Source organism: Nomascus leucogenys, chromosome 1a (genome assembly GCF_006542625.1).
Source record: "Nomascus leucogenys isolate Asia chromosome 1a, Asia_NLE_v1, whole genome shotgun sequence".
Lineage (NCBI taxonomy): Eukaryota > Metazoa > Chordata > Mammalia > Primates > Hylobatidae > Nomascus > Nomascus leucogenys.
In genome coordinates, this window is record NC_044381.1 from 84,331,346 (window position 1) to 84,352,307 (window position 20,962).

General features: G+C 40.4%; 1 protein-coding gene across 1 annotated transcript; it reads right to left on the bottom strand.

The window, feature by feature from the left end:
• Positions 1-205: 205 nt before the first annotated feature.
• ATP6V1D (ATPase H+ transporting V1 subunit D) lies at positions 206-20,702 on the bottom strand. Its single transcript, XM_030812434.1, has 9 exons — positions 20,356-20,702; positions 13,465-13,582; positions 11,151-11,230; positions 9,574-9,641; positions 7,927-7,971; positions 6,288-6,391; positions 3,907-3,973; positions 2,545-2,623; positions 206-899 (listed from the first exon to the last, which is right to left on the bottom strand). Exons 1-9 carry the CDS (start codon positions 20,394-20,396, stop codon positions 758-760), a joined length of 744 nt encoding a protein of 247 aa, XP_030668294.1. The 5' UTR covers positions 20,397-20,702; the 3' UTR covers positions 206-757.
• Between the last annotated feature and the right edge of the window lie 260 nt (positions 20,703-20,962).

Below are 20,962 nucleotides of genomic sequence, written 5' to 3' on the forward strand. Positions count from 1 at the left end.
CCCTCATAACTCATCGGCAATCATTTATTAGTACCCCAAAATGCAACAGTTGTCTCAAAAGCAAGCCTTTTTGTAAAACTCTAATACATGGAGGGGGAAAAATAGCTACCCACTTCCTACATGTCTGCAGAGAAAGCTCTGGCTGACACTACTGATCTGAGCATGAGAACATGACTTAACAGTAAATTAATAAAAACAGAATGACTTATTTTTAAATCATTTTACTCTGTTTATACCACAGTCGCATTTAAATTGGCAGAACTGCTCCCATGACAGACAAGACAGGAACCTGTCATGCAAGGAAAAGTGCAGGTTTTCACAAAGTTAGAGAAGTACCATGGTAACAAGAATGCCTGCAGCAATCTCAGACAACAGCGCCAAGGTTTGCAAGTGGGTAGGAATGAAAGCTGCTCCACAGTAATTGGCCTGAGACCACTAATGCTTCCTAAGAGTTATTTCCTAATATGCTTGGTAAGCAGATCACATGTAACACAGATGTAAATGGAGTAGGATAACGCTTCTGCAAAGTAAATTCTGTAAGTTCCTGGGCAGGTTTTACAGATCTCTTTCATCTGTGATAAATGGTTGCTAAATTATGATTCTGCAAAAGTAATCCCATAAATAGACATCCAGGTAAATTTTACAACCAGTGAAATTCTTAGGCCAAAAAATAAATAGCCACACAAATCAAACCTACGCACTGTGAATTAAAATGAAACCAGTGTTAGGGTTTCTAAAAGAACCAGAACAGGAAAGATTATTCAAATAGAAGATCCTCGTCCTTCTCTTCAGCCAGAAGATTAGCAGGCTCCAACACCTCTCCAGCTGCTCTCCTTTGTTCCAAGTCCTTCTCAGATTTTTCCTTTAGAATCTTTTTCTTCTCTTGTATTTTCTTTAACCTATAAAATACAGGTGGCGGTAGTTTTTAAAACACTTTCAATATTAAGTAGATTTGATTTCTTTTAGTTTTGTAACAAGGATAATAAACACCTATACCTAGAAAAAAACTTGGTACTTTTATTAATTTCATTTTCAGTAATTTATTTATTATCCTTTTTAAAAAATACATAAGCTAAAAATACATGATTTTAAGCTAATAACTGACTTAACCTGAAATAGAAGCTTTTTTTTTGAGATGGAGTCTCGCTTTGTCGCGAGTGCAGTGGAGTGCAGTGGCGCAATCTTGGCTCACTGCAACCTCCACCTCTGGGTTCAAGCAATTCCTTGCCTCAGCCTCCCAAGTAGCTGGGATTACAGGCGCACGCCGCCACGCCTGGCTAATTTTTTTTATTTTTAGTAGAGACGGAGGGTTTCACCACCTTGGCCAGGCTGGTCTTGAACTCCTGACCTTGTGATCCACCCGCCTCGGCCTCCCAAAGTGCTGGGATTACAGGCATGAGCCACCGAGCCTGGCCTAGAAGCCTTTATTAGGTTAAATTTTGAAATCCATTCTCTAATGGAACAGATTTTGAGCATTCAGGCATTTTTTTAAAATTTTGGCTCAAAACAACCCTGAGTATCATGGAAGCACAGAAACTAACCTTTGATAATTAAGATTATAGACCATAATTAGATGCTAACTCCAGGTATAAGACCCCCATGCCTTTCCTAAATACTCCTGCCTTTACCTACCTCCCATTTCTCTGAACTGAATGTACAGATCCCTGTACACCACCAGTTTAGTATTTATCCCTGTTGACTCTAAATGTTCATAACCAATTCATGGACATGCATAATTTCTCTCCAAGTGCTGTGCTAATTCTCTAATGGCGTGATTTATATACTATTTGGTAATGCCTCCGGGTGCTTTATACCTTCTCCTGAACATGAAATACATATTTGTTAAATAACAGCTGAATTCTAGTTTCATCTCTCAGTTTTTATGTAGGAGACACCCAATCTAAATCATCATTTCATTTTAAAGAATAATCAAGGGCCAGGTGCGGTGGCTCACGCCTGTAATCCCAGCACTTTGGGAGGCCAAGATGGGTGGATTGCTTGAGGCCAGGAGTTTTGAGACCAGCCTGGCCAACATGGTGAAACACCATCTCTACTAAAAGTACAAAAAAATTATCCAGGCATGGTGGCACATGAGCCAAGATTGCACCATTGCACTCCAGCCTGGGTGACAGAGCAAGACTCTGTCTCACACACAAAAAAATAATTCAGTCTTGGCTGGTCCGAAGGTAGTGAGTTCTCTCTATTACACACAATCAGTTACAGATCAAACTCCTTGTTCTACTCTTTCCCCACTTTTCACTACTGCATTTGACTATCTTAAAACATATATATTTTTAAAAATCAAATCTAAATAGTTTCTCTGAAAGGCCTAAGTTTTTAGAAATGCCATGTTATAGGTACATGTAAAATTTGACAGATTTGTTTCCACAACTTTTGGTAATAATATTTGTTGCTTCTTATTTATCAGAATAAAACACAAACTATGCTCATTCTAAAGAACATAAACCAACAAGTCATTCAGCAAATACAGCCTTTGGAACATGGAAAACAAAAAACGATCAATAACTGCCAATTTCAACAAACCTATAGAACTCTTCTCGCTCTCTCTCATCCAGCTCTGTGATGATATAAGCAAGAGTACGTTCAATCCGGGGAATGATGACTAGAATCAAAAAAAATAATATGTGTGAGAACTTCAAACCCCTTTTTTCAAACTGTCAGTGCTCATTTGTATAATAGTTATTTTTTCCTAATTGTAAAATTAATGTGCATTTAATGCAGAGAACTTAGAAAATAAAAACACAAAGAAAAAAAGTAAAATGGAGTATAATCCAACCACCCAAAAGAGTAACTACTGTAAACATGTAAACATGTATACCCTTCTAGTGTCTTTTCTATGCATAGATAACCTATTGGACCATAACAAATACAACACTGAATGTGCTGAATTCTATGAATATGTAACATTGAAGCACAGATGTTATTTTAAATATAGTAGCAATCAACTGTTAAAAAATTGAGCAGAGAGAATGCTCGATTGAGTTTATGTCATTAGGCTCGACTTTACATAGTTTACCTGTTCAGCTTCTAGAATGTGAACTCTGAGGGTAAGAACTACGAACTATCCTTTTTTTTTTTTTTCTTTGCTTCCACTTTCATGTACAAGGCCTGGCACTAGCAAGCAGTCAAAAAAGTTTTTTAAAAAATGAGATAACTTTCTCACTAACATTAATATAGTTATCATATTATATATAGTTAATATAATACAGTTAATATATTATAGTTAATATAATAGTTAATATATTTGTCACTAACAATATAGTTAATATAATATATAGTTAATATATTTTCTCACTAACACTAATATAGAAACTCCCAAGCAAAGGAATTTCTTTACTTCAAATTTTGCTTTCTTACCTAAAATTGAGTGTTTCTTTAATAAAAACTAAGTTTATTGAGCAAAAAGCACCATCAATACTAAGCAGTCATATTTTTTAAATAGTGAAATAAAAGAGATGGAAAATAAGTGCATCAAATGGGAAAATTTTTTAGAAATCAAGGAGAATGGCTTATACTGATTTAAAGTTAAATATTTAATGTACTCAAAAAGTTACATCACTCAACCACATTAGAAAGAACTAAAGAAAACACTAAGGATCTTGAGAAATATTCCTACCCTTAAATAACTGCATGAATAACTGGAAATGAAGAAAACATTCCATAATTTTTAAGTCACCCCTTTCCTATGTGTGTAACTCCCCCAGATCATACAAGTACTTCGTAACACTTCTTTGTACTATAGACACACTTCTCTCTTTGCACTGTGGGCAGGGGCAGCATCTTATTCATCTTTCAGTCTTCAGTACAGTCCCGAATTCTAGCAGTTTCATGACAAGTGGGGGGTATGCACAAGTGACAAAGCACCTCACAGTACGTAATACTCACCATGTTCAATGGCATTTACACGCCTGTTGGTTATCTTAATAGCTTCATCCAAAGTAACAAAAGAAGTCTAAAATAAGAACAAATTAATAATGTAAGCACAAAGTCTTCCTAATCATTCCCTGATCACTTGACTCCACTAAGACTGCACTTGTAGAAAACATTTGAGAACCAAGACAACTTTTCAGCATGCTTAAAAAACAAAATTCTTAGGCTGGGTGCATGGCTCATGCCTATAACCCCAACACTTCGGGAGGCTGAGGTGGGAGAATCACTTGAAGCTGGGAGCTCAAGACCAGCCTGGGCAACACAATGAGACCTTGCCTCTACAAGAAATAAATTTTAAAAATTAGCTGGGTGTAGTAGCATGCACCTGTAGTCCCAGCTGCTTGGCAATCTGCGGTGGGAGGATCGTGAGGCTGCAGTGAGCTATGACTGTGCCACTGTACTCCAGCTTGGGTGACAGAGTAAGACCCTGTCTCTTCACAACAAAACAAAAACAAAATTCTTGTGAGATTTCCATAGGGCTAACACTACTTCCATGCTATTGATAACCTACATGTCACATTTGGTAGGTTTCCAAATTAACCTGCCTGGGCAGATTGAGGGATCTTATGATTCATGGTTTACATCCTGTCCCGTAGTAAGGAAATCTTAAGTTTCTCAGACTGTTGACATACTGATTAATATGCAACCTATTGACGCTGAAAATGACACTGATTTGTTTCTGAATCATGAAGTTTTACTTCATGATTTACTTGCATGTAGAACATTTTAGCTTGTATTTGTAATCTGTAGCCAATGATTGTGACCTCTGTATTGTACTCGCCAATGAAAAGGACAACTTGGGTATGAGGAGTCCTCCCTTCTCCTAAACTTTCCCATAAAAGCCTTCCAACTTGTAGCAGACTCTAGAACACACCCAACTTTCTTGGTGTCTTCCCGGGTCAATCCTCACATTTGGCTTTCAATAAACCTTTATCAAATCATTTCTGCTTCAACAGGCTTTACTTGAGTTGACACTATTATAATTTGTTTACTACAGTCTCACCTAAATAACAACATAAAAATGACAAGAAAGAAGCATTAATAACCTAGATATATACTAACCGGCCATATAGAGGAAAAAATGGTCTTCCATGCACAAACGATGTTTATTTACATTTACATTTAAATCTAGTATCAACTTGCTGTTCTCACTTAGCAAAGAGTGAAACTGGGCTGGGTGAGGTGGCTCACACTTACAATTCCAGCACTTTGGGAGGCTGAGATGGCAGGATTTCTTGAGGCCAGGAGTTTGAGACCAGCCTGGGCAACGTAGCAAGACCTCATCTCAACTAAAAAATTCAAAAAAATTATCCAGGCGAGGTGGCACAAACTTGTAGTCCCAGCTACTTGGGAGGCTGAGGCGGGAGACTGCTTGAGCCCAGGAGATCCAGGCTGCAGTTAGCCAAGATTGCAACACTGCACTCCAGCCTGGGCAACAGAGCAAGATTCTGTCTCAAAGAAAAAAACAAAAACAAAAAAACAAGAGCGTACCATACACATACATTTTGTTAAGAAGAAGAAGCAGGGGCCGGGTGTGGTGGCTCATACCTATAATCCCAGCACTTTGGAAGGACGAGGCAGGCTAATTACTTGAGCCCAGGAGTTTGAGACCAGCCTGGACGACATGGTGAAACCCCATCTCTACAAAAAAACAAAAATTAGCTAGGTGTGATGGGGCATGCCTATAGTCCCAGCTACTCAGGAGGCTGAGGTGGGCATCACTTAAGCCCAGGAGGTTGAGGTTGCAGTGAGCTGGGATTATGCCACTGCACTCCAGCCTGGGTGACAGAGACCCCATCTCAAAAAATAAATAATTTTTTTAATTAAAAAAAGTAGGGGCCAGGTGCAGTGGCTCATGCCTGTAATCCCAGCACTTTGGGAGGCCAAGGTGGGTGGATCACCTGAGGTCAGGAGTTCGAGACCAGCCTGACCAACATGGCGAAACCCCGTCTCTACTAAAAATACAAAAGTTAGCCAGGCATGGTGGCACATGCCTGTAATCCCAGCTACTTGGGAGGCTGAGGCAGGAGAATCACTTGAACCCAGGAGGCAGAGGTTGCAGTGAGCCGAGGTCACACCATTGCACTCCAGCCTGGGCAACAAGAGTAAAACTCCGTCTCAAAAAAATAAAAAATAAATACATAAATTTTAAAAAGTAGGGACAATGGTACAAAAGCCATCACTTCAGAAATCAAAATATTATGTTTGCTTTACGTAGGATCATGGGAACAGTTAAAAGTACAAAGCACAGTATATGCTGACTCAAGACCTGACTCTCCTCCACTTGACTGTTAGAAATAAAACTACAGGAGTTCTCCAGGTCTTTTGCTACTTACCTGCAGAGAAGCTAGTTCCACCAGTAGTTCCACTGCTTTGGCATAATTCCTCTTTAATTTAGCCAACTGTTCCCCACCTCTGGCTAAACCAGTCAGTTCATAACCTGAAAGAACCAGTCAGACAACATTTTTAATTAGAGAGTAAAATATCTTCCCTATAAAATTCCCCAAAAGGAGATAATTCAGAATAATAACAAATATGGAAAGATGAATTCACTAATCTTCATTGAATGTAAACATGAAGTGCCTATCTCACTCCCCAAACACTATAGGAGCATGCTACTAAATACAGTTTTCCACAAGAATACTATTCTAAATATAACTACAAGAGAAGCTTTTAACCAACCTTTCCTTCACTAGCTTGATGCCCCTTATTCCCTTTGAAAATCATACTGCCTGATGCCCAGAGTACAATGACACTCTGTGAACAGGTGACTCTCTAGAATGCTCTACTTCTTTGTATGAAATGTACTTAATATTCTATATGATTTAATTAAATATCACATGAAACAAGGAAATATAAGTGCCAAAAGAAAGAATATTGTTTGTTTATTTATTTATTGAGATGGGGTCTCACTCTGCCACCCAGGCTGGAGTGCAGTGGTGCGATCTCAGCTCACTGTAAGCTCCACTTCTCAGGCTCAAGCAATCCTCCCACCTCGGCCTCCCGAGTAGCTGGGACCACAGGCGCACACCACCAGGCCCAGCTAATTTTTGTAACTTTTTGGGTAGAGACGGGGTTTCATCATGTTGCCCAGGCTGGTCTCAAACGCCTGGGCTAAGGTGATCCACCTGCCTCAGCCTCCCAAAGTGCTGAGATTGCAGGTGTGAGCCACTGTGCCTGGCCAAGAATATTGTTTCTATGAAAAAAGTTAATACTTTACTTTGGAAAGAAAATATGCTGTCAAACTAGGAATGGAATGAATACGACAGTTATTTAAAAAGTGGAAGTGGGCTATACAAATCTAGAATCAGCATTCAGGTTGCATCACAGTGTCTAAGATCTTATTTGACTTTAAAGAGACCCAAACTGGGAATTATAAGCAGTGCATTGTGGGTGTAGGATATGCAGAAAAACAACACAGAGGTCTAATCGGTGAATTCATATTCAAAAGGCCTTATATTTTTAAAATAGCAAATGATTCTACATTGATATATTTCTGATAAAATATTGAAATATTTTAAGATATGTATAATGTTTTATGACTTCCTAGCATAAGACCTTTTTCTTTTTTGAGACAAGGTTTTGCTCTGTAGCCCAGGCTGGAGTGCAGTGGTGTGATCAGAACTTGCTGCAACTACCTCCCCAGCTCAAGCAATCCTCCCTCCTCAGCCCTGGAAGTAGCTGAAACTACAGGCATGTGCCACCACACCCGGCTGATTTTTTATATTTTTTGTAGAGACGGAGATTTGCCTGCCTCAGCCTCCCAAAGTGCCAGTATTACAGGCATGGGCCATTGTGCCCGGCTTTAAGACCTTTTGATTAACTGATCAACTATTGTCCTGACTATATCAAATAAGAGGATTTCTAACTCAGGAACCTTTCAACATCTAGCGCCATTTTCCAGAACTTAGTTCATTTAAAGAGGAAACAGGAAATCCCAGAGACACAAAGTAATACAAAAAGTTTCACACTTACTGTCAGTTCCTTCATGGTAGTGTTCAAATACTGGCAAAGTAACACCTGTTAAACAAAGAAGCATATACGGATTCACAAACCTTTAAGTTTTTTGTTTTTTTTTTGTTTTTTTTTTTTTTGAGTGGAGTTTTGCTCTTGTCGCCAAGGCTGGAGTGCAATGGCGTGATCTCACCTCACCGCAACCTCTGCCTCCCAGGTTCAAGCAATTCTCCTGGTCAGCCTCCTGAATAGGTGGGAATACAGGCATGTGCCACCACACCCGGCTAATTTTGTATTTTTAATAGAGACAGGGTTTCTCCACGTTGGTAAGGTTGGTCTCGAACTCCCAACCTCAGGTGATCCACCCGTCTCAACCTCCCAAAGTGCTGGGATTACACGTATGAGCCACCGTGCTGGCCTGAGTTCTGTTTCTCAATCACTGTTTTCTGTGTTTCTTTCTCATCAAACTCAAAAATCAAGAGCTTAAGTCTGGAATTGTAATTGGTTTCAATTAATGAATTTAGGAACTTGTCTTTTTTTTTTTTTTTTTTTTTTTTGAGACAGGGTCTCACTGTGTCGCCCAGGCTGCAGTGCAGTGGTGTGGTCTTCAGCTCACTGCAACCACACCTCCTGGGGTCAAGTGATTCTCCCACCTCAGCTTCCTGAGTAGCTGGGACAACAGGCACACGCCATGCCCAGCTAAATTTTTTTTTTTTTTTTTTAAGACGAGTTTTGCTCTTGTTGCCTGAACTGGAGTGCAATGGCACAATCTTGGCTCACCACAACCTCTGCCTCCTGGGTCCAAGTGAGTCTCCTGCCCCAGCCTCTCGAGTAGCTGGGATTACAGGCATGCGCTACCACATCTGGTTTATTTTGTATTTTTAGTAGAGACAGGATTTCTCCATATTAGGCTGGTCTCGAACTCCCGACCTCAGGTGATCTGCCCACCTCGGCTTCCCAAAGTGCTGGGATTACACGTGTGAGCCATCAAACCCGACCTAATTTTTGTATTCTTTGGTAAAGATGGGGTTTCACCATGTTGGCCAGGCTGGTCTCAAACTCCTGACCTCAGGTGATCCACCTGTCTCACCCTCCCAAAGTGCTGGGATTACAGGTGTGAGCCACCACATCCAGCGGAACCTGCCTTCTTAATTTTTTCATTTTTTATTTTTAGACGGAGTCTCGCTCTGTCACCCAGGCTGGAGTGCAGTGGTGCAATCTCGGCTCACTGCAACCTCCGCTTCCCAGGTTCAAGTGATTCTCCTGCCTCAGCCTCCCAAGTAGCTGGAGCTACAGGTGCGTGCCACCAAACCCGGCTAATTTTTATATTATTAGTAGAGATGGGGTTTTACCATGTTGGCCAGGCTGGTCTCGAACTCCTGACTTTGTGATCCGCCCACCTCGGCCTCCCAAAGTGCTGGAATTACAGGTGTGAGCCACCGTGCCCAGCTGGAACCTGCCTTCTTAAGTGTTCATTTCTATACAAAAGTCAAATTATCCTGAGTAATTAGAAATCTGGTTGTTAATGATTTTAACATGTAAAGCCAATCAACTTGTTCTAAGTAGAAGGAAGAAACTAGGACATTAAGATCTTGCTGTACAAACAGGTTAATTTTAAAATGTCACCTCTTTTCTCCCCAAAGCGTTTCTAAAAGGTTGAAACGTTACCTGCTACATTATCTTTCTTCGCTCGAATCTTCACTTGCGCTTTATTTACATTTTGGATAACTGTAGTGCTGCAGAAAAAGAGAAAGCCTTTATTTAGCAGACTCTTCAGAAATAAACCTACAGGGACCCACTGGATAGCTTTAACATTAAATGAGACCAAGAGTGAGATGTCACAATTAAGTATGTTTTGATAACTGTCCTTTTTTTCAAAAGGGAGAAAAGTCATTACTGCTAGAGGAGGGCCTCTGAAAGCAGAGAATGAACAATATTCAAAACATTAGTAAGAAAACAACAAAGAATGATTTTAAAGTTCGTGGATTGCTTATGTTTTCAGTCAGAGGTGTGCTACATGGATATAACTTTAAGGGTTCTTCTGCTAGTGTAAGATGGAGAAAACTCCTTCTTTCTAGGTTTGCTGTTGAATTGGTTAAGCTGGTGTTCAATTCCTTTACCCCTTTTACCCTGGAAACTATCTTCCATCTGGCTTTGTGTGATTTCTCAAATGTTACCAGAAAGTGCCTTCCTGGCAGGGTGCGATAGCTCACGCCTGTAATCCCGGCACTTTGGGAGGCCGAGGCAGGAGGATTGTTTGAGGCCAGGAGTTCAAAACCAGCCTGGGCAATGTGGCGAAACCCAAAAATACAAAAATTAGCCAGTCTCATAACCCAATCTCAAAACAAAACAAAAATAAATATTATAGAAAGTATCTTCCCCATAACCACCCTAAAACACTCACATACCACTTATACACTATTGATCTCCACCCTCTGCTAGAAAATTCAATGCAAGCTGTGATCTTACCAGCACTGGCAAAAATGAAAGCCTACCACTTCGAAGGGCCTTATTAAGGCTTAAGAGCAGTGAAAGCTCCTAGATAATAGGCATCATGTCATTAGGAAAAGACTAAAATCAGAAACCTTGAAAACAACTTCTGCCTCTGCCCCTAATTAGCCAAGTGACCTCAGGAAGGCATTTAATTAAAACTGAGAATAACAATGCTTGCCTTACCTGTCTTACAGTGTTATTTGGAGAATTACATAACATATGTCAATTAGCATAACACATTTGCAAGCCATTTTGTATGCTTTGTAAAGGATTTACTGATGTCACCAAAGCCATGAAGTTCATGCCTTTTAAATAATCCAATTCTCAAAAATTTATCCTAAGGGAATAATTCAGTAGAAACAAAAATACATATGTGTAAAAATGTTCACTGCACTTTCCATAATATTCCAAAAAACTGAGAATTAACCCAAATACCCAGCATTAGGAGAAAAAAAAATACATCTTGAGAAAGATCATACAGCCATGTTGAAAATAAGGAAAAATGTTTATGATACAACGTTAAATGAAAATGGACTCTAAAATATTAAGTATCCTGTGCTTGCAACTATGTAAGAATACATGTGGAGGATGACAGTGGAGTTAAGGTGATGGGGTTAAAAGAATTCTTCCTTATTATTACTATAACATTTGTCCTTAATGCTTATTTCTAAATTAAAAAATGCTTTTTAAATGAAATTATGAGCCTGATATCACTTTGTTTTGTTTCAAAACACCCCGTTTAGTCCCCTTACCTGAAGTCACCTGCTGTGAACTTGGCTTCAGCTAGTGAAAAGGCAGCTTCTCTCATTACTTCGCCCATCAACATTTTAGTCTGGAAAAGCATAAACCAACAACAGATTCAACCAAGCCTTTTACAAGGAAAAATTCCATCATAATTATGTTCCTTTAATAACCATCAGTATTTTATGCTGGCTGTGCATGTAAATATTGGTTTGATAATGATAAACAGAAATTTCCAATTTTTAACAGTTTTGGTTATGATCACTAACAATATTACAAACTATGAGTTTTATAATTAAAATAGAATAAATGCATTGAGAAACAGAAAACTGAATCTTTACTGGAGGACCTATATTATTCCTGAATGGGTACATGCTGATTTACTCAAACTAATCTCTTAAATTCACTGCAGTTGCAGTCAAAACCCTAATGGTGTATTAATTTTAAAGTACATCTGGAATATTTAATGTTTGAGAATATTCAATAATGTTTCAGAAAGAGAAGAAAAACTGGGTCAGCTGGGTAGGGAGTTGCCTTCCCAAGTATTAAAAAGGTACAGCTACAATAAGGAAATATTAATATATCTGGTTTGGGACAGTTAAGTCAATGAAATAGACTAGAGGATTCAGAAACAACCCCAGGTCTACATGGAAATTTAGTAAAGAGACCACTCAACTGTCTATACAGTACAAAACGATAAAGCTACCTATCTCACATCACACTGCCCCCAAAATTCAGACATAATTAAGATAAAGGTTTAAAGAAAAAAAAACCGTAAAGTAACAAAAGAAAATGTGGCATAATATTTTCCTAATCATTTTAGGTATTTTCTAAGCCTTATATGTAACTCAGAAGCTATATAAAGAAAAAGACCAACAGATCTGACCAAAGGAAAAACATTTTTAACTTTTTTAAATTTTTCTTTTTATTTTTTGAGACAAGGTCTTACTTTGTTGCCTGGGCTAGAGTATAGTGGTGTAATCATAGCTCACTGCAGCTTCAAACTCATAGGCTCAGGCAATCCTCCTGCCTCAGGCTCCCAAGTAGCTGGGACTACAGGTGCATGCCACCACACTCTGCTAATTTTCTTCTTATTTTTTTTTGTAGAGACAAGGTCTCACTGTGTTACCCAGGCTGGTCTCAAATTCCTGGGCTCAAATCATCCTCCCACCTCAGCCTCCCAAAGTGCTGGGATTACAGGCATGAGTCACCACACCTAGTACTAACTTTTTTATTTTTTTAAGTTAAAAGATAAGAAAAGACGTGGAGAAAATATTTTTAACATTTTACGCATTAGGCAGAATACACATAGAACCTCTACCAAAAAAAAAATAAGACATTTACCAAGAAAATCAAATTGGAAATAAGCATGAAAAGCTCCTCAACTTCACAAATAATCAAAAGTAGTACAGGGCCAGGCATGGTGACTAACGCCTGTAATCCCAGTGCTTTGGAAGGCTGAGGTGGAATGATCACTTGAGCCCAGGTGTTTGAGACCACCCTGGGTAATAAAGCAAGACCCCATCTCCACAAAAAATAAAAAAATAAAAATAAAAACAGCACTCATAGAAAATGCTTTTGCTCAGTACATACAGATTTAAAAATAAAACACAAAAAACTGTAAACTTAGCACTTTGGGAGGCCAAGATGGAAAGACTGAGCCCGGGAGTCAAAAAGACTAGCCTGGGCAAACATAGTGAGACCTCGTCTCTACTAAAAATAAAAAAAATGAGCTGAGATGGTAGCATGCACCTGTCGTCCCGGCTACTCAAGAGGCTGAGGTGGGAGGATCACTGGAGCCCAGTCTGAGGCTGTAGAGTAAGACCTTGTCTCAAAAAAAAAAAAGGAAGAAAAAGACTAGAAATAAAATGTCATATCATGCAGTAGTACATGCTACAATAAAATTAAAATAAGGAATTGTGAGAGAAGCAAACATGGTGTTCACTTTAGATTGGGTGATCAGGAACAGCCTCTCTTAAGAGACTAGAACAGCCAAAGAAGCCAGTTATAAGTTCTGGGGAAAGAGTATTTCAGGCAGGAAAAAGAGCTAATGAAAAGTACCTGGAGGACCTTAGGAAGAATGCTCTAAATAAGGTAAGAGAGGCAGGCGAGGGGCCAATCAGATCAAGTGGAGCTTTGCAGGCAAGATTAAAGAGTTTGGATTTTATTAAATGAACTGTTTGATATTTGACACTTGTTAAACTTATAATGGTATTTTTACTTTTGAAAGAAAAAAATTAATTAAAATAACGACAACAAAAAAATGCCAAGGGCCAAGCTGGATTTTCCTAAAATAAATACTATTTTAAGAAAAGTTCATTCTACCTCTATTATCTTCTTTAGGATCTGTCGAAATCGAAGAGTTAAGGCATCAGATTTTTTCTTCAGGAGGTTTCGACCTGTCTGTGCTCCCTTTAAACGAGCCTTCATGATGGTCTGTGCCCTATATAAACATAAACAAAGTTAAAGACATCCATTCTCATTGTTTAAAAGACAAAAAAACCCTCCCCACCAGTTGTTAAAGTTATCCTTTATCCTTTGATGTGATGAAAGTGAGACTATATAGAGAATTTGTAGCTGACAGGTTTAACTGATGCTATGGTTTGAATATGTCCCCAGTCTTCATGTGTTGGAAACAATCTCCAATGCAACAATGTTGGGAGGTGGGACCATCAAGAGATGACTGGGTCATCTGGGATCTGCCCTCCGTGAATGGATCAACGTCATTATGGTAAGACTGGGTTCCTTATTGCAGGAGTGGGTTGGTTTTAAATGTGAGTTCATCTGGGCACACCTGTAATCCCAGCTACAGGTGTAAGTGGGAGGATCCCTTGAGCCTGGGAGTTCAAGTCCAGCACGGGTAAGATAGTAGCAAAACTCTCTTTTTTTTTTTTTTTTTTTTTTTGAGATGGAGTCTCACTGTGAGAGGCCCAGGCTGGAGTGCAATGGCGCAATCTCAACTCATTGCAACCTCCACCTCCCAGGTTCAAGCAATTCTCCCACCCCAGCCTCCCAAGTAGCTAGAACTACTGGTGTGTGCCACCAAGCCCAGCTATTTTTTTTTGTATTTTCAGTAGAGACAGGGTTTCACCATATTGACCAGGCTGATCTCGGACTCCTAACTTTAAGTGATCTGCCCGCCTCAACCTCCCAAAGTACTGGGATTACAGGGATGAGCCACCGTGCCCGGCCCAACTCCTTATTTTTTGAGATGGGGTCTTGCTCTGTAACCCAGGCTGGATTGCAGTGGTATGATCGTAGCTTGCTGCAGCCTCTAACTCCTGGTCTCATGCAATCCTCCAGCCTCAGCTTCCCAAAGTGCTGGGATTATGGGCATGAACCACTGCACCTGACCCTGTCCCTTTAGCAAAAAAAAAGGCATGTTTGACCCTTTCTTGCTCTCTCTCTCACCCTCGCCTTCTGCCATGGGATGACACAGCAAGAAGGCCCTCACCCTTCTCAGCCTCCAGAACCATGAACCAAATAAATTTTTTTCTTTATAAATTACCCAGTCTCAAGTATTGTTATGGCAGCAGAAAATGGACTAAGACAACTGGTTTTTCAATAATGCAGATTTCTACCATCAGTGTTCCATAAATGAAAAGTTTATTTACAACAGAAACAATTTTATAATCAATCTAATCATAATAAATGTTATCAGGAGCATTATTTTATGATGCCAACATAAATACTTATTTGATTTGTAAGTTAAAATAATATCTTTGTTTTAGTTTCCACTGGAGGTATATTAAGGATTTAAAAATCTATCCACTAATATATGTCAAAATTTTAAATGCAATTACTTTCAAGACCAACAATTCCACTTTGAGGAATTTATCCTACAAATTTATTCCCACATGTGTACAAAAACACGTGCAAGGTTGAAAAGATGGGTACTCCAGCCTTATGGTAATAGCAAAAGGGAGAAACAAGCTAAATGCTAAATACATCAGAGTTCACCTATGATGGAATGATACACAGTCATTAAAAAAGACGAAGGTGTATAGGCACGTGCTGTCTATATAAGTCTTACTTATGCAAAGTAAGGAAAAAATGTGCTTATATAGATGCAGAGAATAGTTATAGAAAGGATTCACAAAAACTGGCAAGAGTTACCTTTGATAAATGGGACTGGATGAAAAATATGGATTTACTTTTTACTACTATATTCTTTTGTACCTTTTGCATTTTATTTTATTTTTTGAGGTGGAGTTTCACTCTTGTTGCCCAGGCTAGAGTGCAATGGTGCGATCTCGGCTCACTGCAACCTCTGCCTCCCGGGTTCAAGCGATTCTCCTGCCTCAGCATCCCGAGTAGCTGGGATTACAGGCATGCGTCACCATGCCTGGCTAATTTTTTATTTTTAGTAGAGACGGGGGTTTCTCCATGTTGGTCAGGCTGGTCTCGAACTCCTGACCTCAGGTGATCTGCCCACCTCGGCCTCACAAAGTGCTAGGATTACAGGTGTGAGCCACCGCACCTGGCCTGCATTTTTTATACCACAATAATTTACCACATTTTCTATTAAAAGTGTGGTATTAACATGTTTTGATATCATCAATCAAGATCCTAACACCAACCATTTTATTAATTTGTAAAAGACTAGGTAACAAATGACATACATAAGATTCCTGAGAAGTGACAAGTAAATTTACACTGAAGTCTCCTCACTTCCTTGTTTCAATTTTTTTCCCTATCAGAAGCCCCAATACCAAAGTTGAGCAGAAACTGACATTTCTGTTCTTGCTGCCATATGCCAGATAAAATTTAATAATGAAAAAAAGTGGAGCCCAGTTTGAGGCTGTAGAGTAAGACCCTGTCTCAAAAAAAAAAAAAAAAAAAAGAAAAAGACTAGAAATAAAATGTCATACCATGCATAGTACATGCTACAATAAAATTAAAATAAGGAATTGTGAGAGAAGCAAATATGGTGTTCACTTTAGATTGGGTGATCAGGAACAGCCTCTCTTAAGAGACTAGAACAGCCAAAGGAGCCAGTTATAAGTTCTGGGGAAAGAGTATTTCAGGCAGGAAAAAGAGCTAATGAAAAGTACCTGGAGGACCTTAGGAAGAATGCTCTAAATAAGGTAAGTGGTACAGTGGCTTATGCCTGTAATCAGCACTTTGGGAGGCTGAGGTGGGTAGACTGCTTGAGTTCAAGACCAGCCTGGGCAACATGGTGAAACCCTGTCTCCACAAAAAAAAAAAAACAAAAAAAAAAAACCAAAATTACCTGGGCATGGTAGGGCACACCTGTAGTCCCATATACAAAGAAGGCTGAGGTGAGAGGACTGATTGAGCCCAGGAGGTTGAGGCTGCAGTGTGCTGTGATCATGCCACTGCACTGCAGCCTGGACAACAGAGCAAGACTCGGTCTCAAAAACACAAGTGTTTGGGTAATAAAATTCAACAATAAGATTGTATAACCTAGACACAGTATAACCTAGACACAGTGATTTAAGGGGATATAATTTCATATGACTGGTGTTTTAAAATCGCATGTACTAATAAACCTTTTTTAGCCAGGTGCAGTGGCTCACACCTGTAATACCAACACTTTGGGAGGCTGAGGCAGGTGGATAACTTGAGGTCAGGAGTTCGAGACCACCCTGGCCAACATAGTGAAACCCCATCTCTACCAAAAAATACAAAAATTAGCTGGGTATAGTGCTGCATCCCTGTGGTCCCGGCTACTCGGGAGTCTGAGGCACAAAAATCACTTGAACCTGGCAGGCAGAGGTTGCAGTGAGCCAAGATTGGGTCACTGCACTCCAGCCTGGGCAACAGAGTGAAATCCTGTCTCAAAAAAACAAAACAAACAAAAAAACAAAAACAAACAAACACCATTTGGCCAAATTCTTAAATTATACTTGAATTTTTTTACCATAGGGCTAAGATCACTAAGACAATTCCATAGCTGAAAGAGACTTTAGACATTAACTTAAAGATTAGAAAAATGAGGCTTAGAAAAGTAAAACAACTTTCTCAGAGTTACTCAGTGAAGAAAAGGCGGGGCAGGAACTTGAACCAGACTTTTGATTCCACTGACTTTCCCAGTGCTCAAACTAAGGCTCCAACCTAGGTTCACTGTACCCCAACCATGTGCCTCTCCTTAAAGACAATTATCACTGGCTGACTCTGCACTGACTGGTCTCACAAGAGGTCTTATCAAGTGAAGGTCGTTTAGTTTCCAGCCTGAGAAGGAGCTATCCAGCTCAATGTGTGCATTTAACATAATGTATTGTTGACAGTAAATACTAGAACTTGGGTTCAAAGAGCTGGATCAAATTTAAGTCAAATTGTAGTACTGCATATTCCAGCCAGTTTATAGTAAAAGGTAAACTGGTTGGTAAAATTGAATTTACCATGTTAATTTTATTTTCCTCCTAGGGAATGACATCTCTGTGAAATGGGCAATTTTAATTCCTGAAACTCTAAGAGCAGCTTGCACACTTACAGCTAATATGTAGCAGAACCTGGATTTAATGGACTTCTGTTGACTCCAAATTTTTCATGCATCTTTTCCACTCTAAAGTATTTTTTTTTTTTTTTTTTTGTAGAGACAGGGTTTCACCATGTTGCCCAGGCTGGTCTTGAACTCAAGCAATCTACCCACCTCAGCCTCCCAAAGTGCTAATTACAGGCATAAGCCACTGTACCACTTACCTTATTTAGAGCATTCTTCCTAAGGTCCTCCAGGTACTTTTCATTAGCTCTTTTTCCTGCCTGAAATACTCTTTCCCCAGAACTTGTAACTGGCTTTCTCTGGTACAAAAGTGGGTGAAAGTAACATCACAGAATAATACTGTTGAATGGAACTGTGTGCGAAACAAGCTGCCAGTATATTTTCTGGCCTATGGCTTTTAAAACTTGCTCCTTTACATGTTTCAGAGCTGCTCAGTCCTACTCAAAAAGTTTGACCTTTAGCTAGGATGATGACTTTTCTTCCAGCTGAATCAAAGACATCTGACTACATGACAAAAAGCCTGCTGCCAGCCATGGGGAAAATATTTAGAGAAGAGATTTCCTGCACCTGATTTTCCTCTCAATCAGCAAGCTGAGAGCTTTCAAACAGTAGTTTTCACCTTCATGAGCCTATCATTTTCTTACCTAAGCCCAAAGATGTCTATTTTTGCCTCTTAGTCTCAAAGTAAAAGTTCCAAAGTAAAAACAAAAAAGTTATTCTGACTGCTGTCAAAGATAAACCCAGCCAGACATTTGTTAAAGTAGTGAAAACATTTTATTTAGTAAACCACTGATAGTAGGGGAAAGGGCTGAGCTCAATTCTCATTTGTGCAGAGGTGACCGGCCATTTTAAAAAGAGAGTAAGGGAGTGGCAGGGAGACAGCCACAAGAAGAGTCACAGAAGAGAAACCTTAAAGTGTTGGTCAGTGTAAACGCAATACTACCTGGCAATTAGTTACTATTCTATCATCCCATACAGACTGGGAGACAAAGGCCCTATCCCTCCCGATGATTACGTTTCAAAGAAATGGCTCTCAAAGATACTTGAAGGGACAGTCCAGAGTTGGAAGAGATACATATTCACAATTGTAAGCCTGTTTCGTAAATGCTCTAAAAAAGGAACGAGAGGGGTCTATCAATTAGGTGTTGACTAGAACAAACAGTACATTCTCCTCCTAGCTTTGAGCTTTTTCAGGCAGGCATTTTAATGGGGGCGGGGGGCTGGGGTCACCCTAGGGGCAGGCCTTACACTGCTAGAAGATAAACTAGTGTCGATGTCTTTCAGTACAGAAGTTTTGACTAAGTCATCAGTCCTAGGAGTTCTGCAGTTGTCACTACCCCGGGATAGTCCTCATCTTTATTTCCCCACAACTAGTTTGCTGCCTACTTAGTGCAAACAGCTATTAGAAAGTCAATAGGTGAAGGTAAAAAATTTAAAAACTTCATTTCATTAAGCTATTTAGTCACCGGGCAGAAACAAATCTGGGCTTCAGGTTTGAATATAACTTTTATTTTAAGCATCCTCAGATTCAAAGGACAGAATGAGGAAAAACAACAAAACGCCCCCACAGAGATAGGACCACAATAAAAGGGTCTAAATGTCAGAGTCAAAACTGATTTTCTGCTTCCTCACTGAAAAGAAAAAGGGAAAGCCAGGCGCGGTGGCTCCCATCTGTAATCCCAGCCGCCAGGCAGGCTGAGGCGGGAGGATCACTTGAGCGCAGGAGTTTGAGGCGGCTGTGAGCTATGATCACACCACTGCACCCCAGCCTGGGAGACCCTGTCTCCCATTAAAACAAGCAAACAAGAAACTAAATAAAAAATAAACAGGATGAGGAGGAGAAAGGGAGCAAGTTGTTAGGCATATTTGAGAAAACGTCAAAATTTTCCTTACAAACTAGCCAAACACCTACAGTGATATGCCATTTTCCTGACAAAGAATTCAGGCCCCAAAAGAAAGGCAGCCCACAACTGAGCGTATTCCCAAGCATGAGTTCTTTCAAGAAATATTTTTTTGTGGACCTTCTACGGATTGTTAAGACACTCTTTCATCCTGGAGAGAGCCCACAGCCTAGTGGGAGAGAAAGACACATAAATACCTACTTTACAGCGTGATGACTGGTATTAACACAGGTCTGAACAAGACGCAGCGGTGAGAGAGCAAAAGCAGTGCCTCAGAAACACAGGGATATCCTCTCACAGCAGGTGACATTTGGCGGGAACTTGTTAAATGAGTAAGGGGATCCAAGATCGAATCCGAGGGCTATGCTAGGGCGATTCGATTCCATCCCCACTTTGGCTTAGGGACCTCTTCTATATCCTCAGTAAACTTCCCTTCTCAGAGCATTTATTAAAACCTCCTTGGCCTTTCCAGACGAATGTCTGGCTACGTATACTGTGAGCTCTGTGAGGGCAGAGGTGGCGACGGTTCAGTTATGTAAATCCAGTGCCCGGCTCAATAAGGGTATGTGGAATGGATGAATCCATTAATTAATAAAGACAGCGGACCTCCACAAAAGCCTGCCGGCCGAGCGCCTTTTCCTACCAGCTGGGATCGCTCAGCCTGATTTACTCAGGAGGAATGCGCGAAGAGGCCGTCAGGAAGCCTCGCCCTAGACTCAAGAAAAGAGCCTGGGAAAAGCTCAGGATCCGCCCAGGAAACAAGGAACCTCACTGTGGCCCAGGGTCTGAAGGGACCGCGCTCCGGGTTGCTAAACCTGTGAAAGCGGCTTATCCCATTCCTTTACTTACATTCGCGAGGGGAAGATTTCAATTCGGTCTTTGCCCGACATTCTGACGATAACTTTTCGGCTCGGGTCCCCGGCCGGGCAACCGAGGCTACAACAGCTCCAGAACTGGCCTCCACAGTGCCTTCCTCTACGGGAGTCAGCTGGTTGTGTCACTTGACCCCTCTCGTTGCTAAGAGGCAGCAGAGACACCCATTTTCACTTCCGCTTCCGGTTGTCACAGGCGAGGAAAGGGGAGGACAGAACAGAGGCGTCGCCCGGATGTCGAGGCGCTGCGCACCGCGGAACCACACCTCAATTCCGGTTCGCCTCCCAACCCCTCCCCATCCAGCTTCCCTGCGGCTGCGCAATACGCGGCACGCGCCCGGCCAAAGACTAGGAGCGAAGTGTGCACGCCTTGTCTTTCTCCACCTTTCGTCTTTGGTCACAGCGCCATCTCATGGTTAGCTGAAACTTTGAAAGAGGATTCATTCTTCAGAGGCAAGGAATCAGAGTCCTATGTCTTTCTCGCGCCTTGAAGGTTACTTAGCTAAAGCTAAGATAGCAAGAAACAGTACTTTTCAGGTCCTTCCATGATCTACATTCGCCCTTGTTCTCGGAGGACCCAGACT